This window comes from Glycine soja, chromosome 19 (genome assembly GCF_004193775.1).
Source record: "Glycine soja cultivar W05 chromosome 19, ASM419377v2, whole genome shotgun sequence".
Lineage (NCBI taxonomy): Eukaryota > Viridiplantae > Streptophyta > Magnoliopsida > Fabales > Fabaceae > Glycine > Glycine soja.
The window spans coordinates 6,849,132-6,858,171 of record NC_041020.1 but is presented as its reverse complement, the minus strand read 5'-3'; the positions used below and the strand labels follow the sequence as shown (position 1 = coordinate 6,858,171).

The window sequence follows — 9,040 nt, the reverse complement described above, 5'->3', positions numbered from 1 at the left end:
ATTAAGACACTCAAACTCTTTGTTGATCTTAGGCATCACACATGTAAAAAAACTAGTCATTATTTAATAAAACAACAGACCATGAAAATCTTTAAATTATTTATACTTTCTGTGTGGTGAAAAAGAAGAAAATAAGGAGCCACAATCTTATTTAAAAGCAATAAGCAAAACAACACTCGAATTTACTTATTTAGTTTATTTTATCGATAAATTATCTGAAAGATAAGGAGGCCACGTACCCCAAATTTTGGCGGTTGAGGAGCAGCTCCTTCATTTCCTCTTACTCTGTTTTTTCTGTTTCTGTTGGCTAAGAAACAAAGAAAGAGCCCAGCGATAAAGCAAAAGCGCATTTCCGCTGTTGTATGTGTGTGTTTGCGATGCCAGGTGGGGCCACCGTCTGCTCCGGTCACCGGTTTCTCTGCGTTGTTCTGCATTCGACTCGTCCCCGACTCAGCTACCCGACTCGGTCGCGACCCGTTCCGGTTCAACTTGGATCCGTGTTTGTGTCGAATGGTAATGGCGATAGTAAGCGGTTCAGCTCCAAGTTGAGCCTCATTCCCAGAGCCGTTGATTCTTCCACCGCACAATCTTCCGTCGTTTCCGACGATGGCTTCTCCGTTTCTAAGGTCGGTCTTTTTGTTCCTCACTGGAACCCGCTTATTCTGTTCAATTAGTTTTAGGATGAGTTTAGAAGAACTTATTTACTTTTTTTTTTTTTTTTGTTAAATATGTTACTGCTGCGAATAATAACCGGCTTTATCAGTAACCAAGGTTTTAAATCTGTCGTGGTCGCGTTGTGGTTTCGTCAAGTTTGTTGATATGACGGACAAATGTAGCCGATGTAGTCTCGTTTGTGATCGTAAACAGTTAAAAACCTTGATGTTGTGAACAGTTGAAAACCTAGATGTTGTGGCCCGAATAACGGTCACGGACCCTTTCTTTAAAACCTTGTACGTAAAAAATAATCTCTGTCACGACCTGACTAATCACGAGTAGTGAAAGCCTTTATAACACAAGCATAGTGTTTAAAAGAAATAACTTATGACACAATAGGCTTAACAATAACCAATAAGATTGACTCTGATACCTCATACCACCTTATAATTTAGGGTTTGTACCTAATTCAACATAAATGTGAGTGTTGTCCCCGCTTATATATACTATCTTGTCCATATTACTACTAAATGTGGATCTCCAACACAATAACTTATGAAAATAATTTACAATTTACTTGAAAACAATTTGACTGTATTTCCTCTTCAATTACAGAAATAACTTATAGTCTTATACTTAATTGTTTACACTTGTATAAATGTTTGAAAGAACTTGTAAAAGTAGCTTATGACATGTCCATAAACTATTCTCACCTCGTTAGGATACCTTACTAAAATAACTTGTGCAAAAGTTCTCACATGATAAGCACTTTGACCTTGTATGGATAAATTTTTCTATAAACACTTGTAGTAGTAGAAAATAAGAAGGTAAGATGTATTGACTTTTTCCCATATGTTAAAATCAATGTATACACTTCAACTTTTGAAGAAGTTAAATGAGAGAGTTTTTATACAAGTTAAGTTGATTTTAACCTATGGGAAAATTCAATTCCTTTTACCTTTTTATTTTATTCTCCTTTAAGTGCTTATAGAGGTTTATTCAAATAGAGCCTTAATCAAGTTGTCTATTCAAATACAACCAACAAGATGCCAAATTTGAGAAGTGTTTTTTATTTTCTGTTACCACAACTAATTGCAAAAATGTCCTATTATTTTTACTTCCTTCCTTGATTTAAAGGATTTGTGTGAATAAGAAATTATGTATGTTAAAGTAAGAAACAAACTATAAATAATGTGACCTTTCTGTATTTGTGTGTTAAAGATTTCCTTTCATTGATAGGGATTATGGGGTTCACTAGTTACTTTAGAAGTTACTATGTGCTTTTACTAACAAACTTCTCGTTATTTTAACACTAACAGAGAATCCAGGTGTATAATTAATGAAATAAAGCTTTATTTTTTAGAGGGTACATATACAATTAATAGTACATAGATTTATGAGACAAGGGTGGATCTCTGTATCTTGTGCTTTACTTTTTATATATTAGTATTTTGAGAAGTATTCGACAGCAGTGGTTTTTGCTCAGAGAAGTAAGAAAAGAAATATTGAATTACTGTTGATATATACTATGGCTTGGATGGATTTACACACATTGCAGGTGTGATCTCTTCCTAGCTGTCTCTTGACAGTGAATTGGTGATTTTTCTGTAATATTTTCCTACTCTTTGAGGAAACCCTTGAATATAGTTGAAGTTCTGGTTCTGTGGTTCATGTCACTCATCTCAGTTTGCTGATTCACTGCTTTATGTGCTTGTGCTTGCCCTCACAACATAAAGTTTATGTTATTTATTCTCAAAATATTGTTAAATGGTTGCAGCTTTCATTTGGTGTGATTGGTCTAGGTGTTGGACTCTCACTCTTGTCGTGAGTTTTATTTTCTTTCTTCACCTTCTTCATTGATTTCATAAAATACATTAAGTGCTTCTGTTACTTATGTTGATCTTTTTGTTTCATGCAGCTACGGTTTTGGGGCATATTTTAATATTCTCCCTGGATCTGAATGGTCAGCTATAATGTTAACTTATGGCTTCCCTCTTGCAATTATTGGAATGGCACTCAAGGTGAAGAAAGTTCTACTAATGTGAATAAATTTATAAGATGGAGGTTCATCTTTACAAATTGTGCAGAGTCATGTTACAAGTTCCCCTTCCTAATGTCCATGCAGTTGCTTCATGGTTTTTATTTGTGCATTGGTGTTTTAATGGAGGCTCCTGTGGGCCACATCTTTTTTGTATTCTTCATATTTTGTCATTGGGCCATGTTTTTTGCAGTATGCAGAACTCAAGCCAGTCCCATGCCTAACATATTCAGATGCTCAAAGCTTGAGGGAAAAATGTGCAACTCCAATTCTTAAACAGGTAATCTCATCATAGATTCATGCTTACCACCTGGCTTGGTGTCATTTTAAAATACACCATGACAATGCTGACTTATTGAAAGGTTAACCTTGACATTGCCTATTTAACTTATTTATTTATTGTGCAAATAAATTCCAAGATGCCCAACACTTTTCTTTTATACCATTTATCTAATAGCAATCAAGATTGGGTAATTTAAAGGAAGCACATAATGGGATGTCTAGTTTCTGCTCATTTATATCGAGGGTTAAAATTGCCAATTTGGCATCTCTAGTATTTTCTAATTGCTTAGGTAAAATGGTCATTTTCAATTTATATTCTAAAAGGCTCAACAGTTTAATTGGCCAACATGCACGAGTCAAACCATATATACACCACTAACCAGACATAAAATGTGGATTTATTTAGGTTGCAGGATTTTAACTAGATTCAACTCATTTATTAATTGTTCCTGTTAGGTTGCCGATGTTTGTTCTGGACTCATTTGTTGGCAATCCTAACCTTGTAGTACTGAGTCTGTTTTGAGCAGCATCCTCGTGAATGACATACAGCTGTCCATTCTCTAAGCAAAATTAGTTTCATTCTAGGAAATAGTTGCTCATTCAATATCAAATCCCTCCATGATTTTCAAAATGTATTTTGCTTGTTTATTGCCATTAGATTCAATCTTTCCTCTAATCACTAATATCTACCCACTGCTAGTCTGTCTAACCTAGATTGTTTTGAATATTAAATGTATTATTGACCATCTTGTGCTTTCCCAGGTGAAGAGCGATGTTACCAGATATCGCTATGGAGATGAGCAGCATTTGGATGAGGCATTGAAACGGATATTTCAGTATGGCCAAGTATGTTATTTGAATTAGTGAATTATGCTTTAGGAATTCAATGAAACATAAAAGTAACATTTTTGTATATTATTTATTTTTCCATTTTCATATTTTGAGGAATTCAATGAAACATAAAAGTAACATTTTCTCTCTTTGTTCTCTACATGTGTTTGAAATGCAACACAATACTTGAACCTGAATCATGTTTTGACAATATGTTATGTGTCTGTTACAAATAATAACCCATTTCGAAGCCTGCGCCCTACACCTTAAATTTAGGTGAACTGGTTCCGAACAGGGGCAAAATGAATCGTTCTTAATACTTTCTGATATCTTTGTCATGAACCAACTATCGTAAAAGCTTTAACTATTAGGCAAATACACATGAATAACAATCTTCATCCATACCGGCAGCATTAGCTGAATACTAAGGCTGCCACTGTTTTCCCTTGTTGCAAGTGTGATTTAATCTTTCTTCTGCAGCCCGCGATATGTTCTTCAGTTCTGAGACAATTTTATCTGCTTTTTGTTTCAGGGAGGAGGAATACCAAGGAGAAGTGCTCCTGTTTTACAATCGATTCGTGAAGAAGTGCGCATGTCATTATGAATTTTTTTTCATTACATAATATATCATTTGGAAATACGGAAAAAGAAAATAATGGCATATATCTCATTTTATTTAAAAGAAAAATTGGTAGAATTTGTATATTTATGGTACTGGTTCATATCTCTTCTCTCATACTTACACCATGGTCTATCCCGTCCATGAGCTGCTTTAAACTTGCATATATGTTTTTTGGTGTGCTTTAACTATATTTGTTCTAACTTTTCTTGGTATATCATGGAGTCTTACCACATCTTAAGCCTATAACCTCTATCCTTGTAGCTGCTACCCACCTGGCCACCTCAACAATCTGCATACCCTTTCACAAGGTTCATTTTGATTAAGCTCAATCTCCCAGGTCGTCTTTGAGCCCCGAGAGATTCTTCTAAATACCTTTTGTATTGTCTCTGTCTTTTTTGGTCATCTCAGAGTATTTCTGTTGGTTCAGAGTATAAAAGCTACTCGTAATTCTTTTATTAATTCACTCTAGATGCATTTATATTGGTCTTGAAATTCCATTTGAATCCGCATGACATTTAGTAATTTAAACTTTAAAGTCCAAAATAGAACATGTTTTGAATTCTAGTCTAATTTAATTTAGCACTTTTGGCATTTGTGCTATCTTTTCCGTTAAATCATTCAATCTTTTATGTAATGTATTTATTATTTTTTTCATGAAATTTCTATTAAAGCCTTTCCTTGAATCAATGCTGCTAATAGGCAAGCTCTAGTCTCCAGCATCTATTCTTTGTCTTATGATTAGATCACCTCAACATTGTTTTTTGATTTAAATAGAATTGGCCTACCTAACCCATTTTGGTTTCTCAGGATTTTGTCATTAGTACGAAAACCTTCTAGTCTAGTCTAATATTCTGTATATAAAAGGGAAATCCGTAATACTTTTGAAATGGTAACCTGTTATTATTCTTCATGCAACAATCTCTGTTGATCTGAGAGGCTACCTAGCATGTTAGTTAGAGAATTATTTTTATTAACTAGACTCTGGTCATTCCTATATTAACCCTCTCTGGTGATGTGGTTACTTCTTAGGTCACGCAAGATGGTAAATACTGTTTGGTTTTAGTTTTTGAGGCCAAGGCTCTGCAGTTGTCAGATTTTGAACAAAGACAGGTATTCAGCTTTCTTTCCTGGAGCATATATTTTTAATTATATAAATTTTATTTTATTTCATTTTTTTCACATGTTCATGAAGATAATGGGACTCTTTGGATCTTGGAGAGAACAAAAGTGCTAGAAACTAGATAACTCTTGCAATCTTTTTGCTTGTAATTTTTTTGGCAGTGAGGGGAGTGGAGTTTAAAAAAACTCAGAGAAGGGAAAATCAGAAAAGAATCAAAGGACAGTAATACCAAAACCTAAATCTCATTTTACCTTGTATTTTTAATCAAAAAAAAAAATCCAATTCACAATCCTTGTGCTAAAAAAGGTTCCGATGATATAAATTGTCAGTTCAAAGCTTAAGCATTCCACTCTAACCAAAGCACCAAATGCCTACAAACAGAAAATTTCTTCAAAGTCCTACCCCAATTTTTTTTTCACTGGAAGTATTTCAAAGAGTTTGATTAGACATTTAGACATATAAAACTAGGTAATATAGAGTTCTATGACTATTAAGGGTGTTTATAACCTATACAATCCCATTAACTCAGCCTGCACCAAACTAATTTGACATGTTTGGTTTTAGAAATTAGACTCAGAATGTTGAGAGCTGATTTAGGTTTTATTTCAGTTGTCTCGGTGTCCTATATCTTTTAAATCTTACATTTTGCATATATTGATAATATTTGTTTCATAATATTATATATATATATATATATATATATATATATATATATATATATATATATATATTATAAATATACATTCGTTATTCTTACTTCTTTTAGTTTGGTAGTTTAGTTATATATAATATTAATATCGATATATCATGCACAAATTAAGTTGATCCAGTCTGTCCCGCCTATCATCGACCTAAGTTCAAATATATGACCCTATCAAAATTTTGAGTTGGATAGGGAATAAGATAAACCAGTCCCAACCTATTCTATCTGTTTGATATCCAAAAACTGCTCAGTTACAGTTACAGCTGTACAAGATGAAAATGTTGGGGTAAACCAGATAAATTTGGGTAGAGCCAAATCTAAATGTTGGCTAGGTAAACATTCTGTAGTAAGAGGAATAGTTATGATTTATGAGCCCTGTTGGTAGAAAAGAAAAAAAAAAACCTACAACTCCTTGGAGTTATCCTTCACTTTATAAACTCCAAAATTGCATAGAAGTTAAAACAATTATCAAGAGATAAAATGTACTCTTCATAACAGGTTATCCCTATGCATAACCATATTATAGACAGACAGAAAGCATTAACCTTGGAGGACTGCTGCTTTTGGAATTGAATTAATCCAATTCCTATTCACTGCAATTCTTAAATCCTCTGGGGTTTTAATATTAAAGATATTGGTGCTAACTTTTTCTTAATCTTCCATTGTGTTTAGGCCAAATTTACTTCATTCTTTGGGCCAGGAATTACAGCTGAAATTGGTGAGTCTGAAAATCTATACTCTGCTTGTGTGCTAAATTGCTAATGCTTAGTAATTAGACTATTCATTTGGTCCCTATAGTGGTCCATTTGAAGTTTTAGTCTCTATATGAGAGTTGTAAATTTTAGTCCCTCCACATGCATAAAAGTTGACTTTGGTGCTTGTCGTTAACACCGTTACTAATGTGGCTAACGATGTTGGTGTTTGGCTACAATAAATTTCTGGCAGTGTAAAACCACTATAAAAAAATTCTGTATAAAACAACAACAGAAAGTTTTCCATATTTTCTAGTGGTTTTATACCTTTCAGAAAATTTTGTAGCAACAGCAGCATTTAACGGTGTTAACAATAGGGGCCAAACTTCTATGCATGTATAGGGACTAAAACGTAAAATGAGAACATCTATAGGAACCAAGTGAATAGTTTAACCCATGAAAATGCACAGAATGTGCAGAAATGGGTGAATGCATTCTTACATAATAATTGGGTGCAGGTAAGGGTGAGAAAGATTTGTATGAGGTTCGACTTATCTCCAATACAGACCCCAATGCTTCTCCTTCATGAAGTTATGGACCGTTTTATCCTCTTCCATGTTGCATGGTTTAGTCAATTACAGGACTTAGGTCCTGTAAAATATGTAAAAAAAAAAAATATTATGCTCAAAAGTATCAAGTCATTGTATCAAGTGTACATTTTGACATACAAGAAAAGAAGAAAAATAGCATTTGGAAAGGAATTGCCAAGCTAATGAGGATCACTTTATTTATGCTATTTTACATTTGATATACAGGAACTTATAAAACTAAAATTTGCTTGGAAACTAGTTTTGAAATTATTTGAAACATGAGATTGCTCAAGTCTGGCTCTCAGAATGATTCTAGCAAAAAAAATCTTGGCATATCAGATTATAAATGGCATTACACTTGCAGTTTATTAGTTAAGTGTGCTCGCATGTTGGCAAAATCCTTTGATCCTACATATAACTTAGTTTTGCTTGGTTTTGGCAATTTGGCAGTAAAGTCTCCACCTAAATTACTTAAGTCACTTGGTTCAAACAACCTAAATGAGTTGGGATACACGATTGAAGTTTGAGATTTTGATGATTCATTTCATGGGACTTTTTATTTACTCTTTCGAAAAAAGAATAATCAAATCCCTATAATTTTACTTTTATTTTCTTTTTGCAAATAGACATAAATTTTAATTTCATTCTAATTGAACTTTATAATTTTTACGATCATCCCCTTTTCTGTTAACAAACTAATGAAAAAGTGATTTCAAATTTCAATTGTTTATCTTAAATTTTAGTATTTTTTTAAAGAAATACTTTGCAAACATTTCATTATAAGAAAAAACTAAATAGAAAAAGAATAAAAGAAAAGAAAAAGAGCAAATTACACTTACCGTCTTAAGGTCAGAATTTATTACACTCACTTCCCATCCTTATTTTTTTCCTACACAAGTACCCCCTAATTTTGAAACTCTAGTACAAAAGCACCCCTCCTACAGTAATGGTGTTAATTCCGTTAAGAGGAAACCATCACGTGTAACACACATGTTTTGTTAATGAAATATTTGGACGCTTATGTCCTTCCTCTTTTTTCCTCACAGCACCTACTAATAGGAAAGATTGTGGTTGAAAAGAAAAATGAACACGTTGAAGCATTATGCCGACATCCACCTTCTCGATGGCCTCCCCTTTAAGAAGCATCTTTAATTCCTCAACGTCAATATTGGAACCATAGAATTTGTCATTACACAAAGGAAGTTTGTAAAAAATTTAGTAAAATATATTGACTTAATTACTGTTTTAATTGCTAAATTTAGGAGTCTATTTTTTTTGTCTCTAAAATTTAAAATGCATTTTTTAGTCTTTGAATTTTGAAAATTATGTTTTTAATCCTTAACATGATAAAATAATAAATTAATATTTTGGGATAGTTTTTAAATACTTTATGTTAGATTTTTTAATATTTTGTCACAATTTTCAAATATAAATTAAAGTAACTAAAGAATAAAAATTAATTTAAGACAATTAAAAATCATCACAAAGTGTAAATTTATTATGTTAGA

At 32.8% G+C, this 9,040-nt stretch overlaps 1 protein-coding gene across 1 annotated transcript; it reads left to right on the top strand.

Moving 5' to 3' along the window:
• The first annotated feature begins 236 nt into the window (after positions 1-236).
• On the top strand, positions 237-7,715 carry LOC114400761 (thylakoid membrane protein slr0575). Its single transcript, XM_028363389.1, has 9 exons — positions 237-626; positions 2,432-2,478; positions 2,573-2,675; positions 2,886-2,972; positions 3,737-3,820; positions 4,338-4,391; positions 5,457-5,537; positions 6,923-6,968; positions 7,461-7,715. The coding sequence occupies exons 1-9, from the start codon at positions 363-365 to the stop codon at positions 7,529-7,531; spliced, it is 837 nt and encodes a 278-aa protein (XP_028219190.1). The 5' UTR covers positions 237-362; the 3' UTR covers positions 7,532-7,715.
• The last annotated feature ends 1,325 nt before the right edge of the window (positions 7,716-9,040 follow it).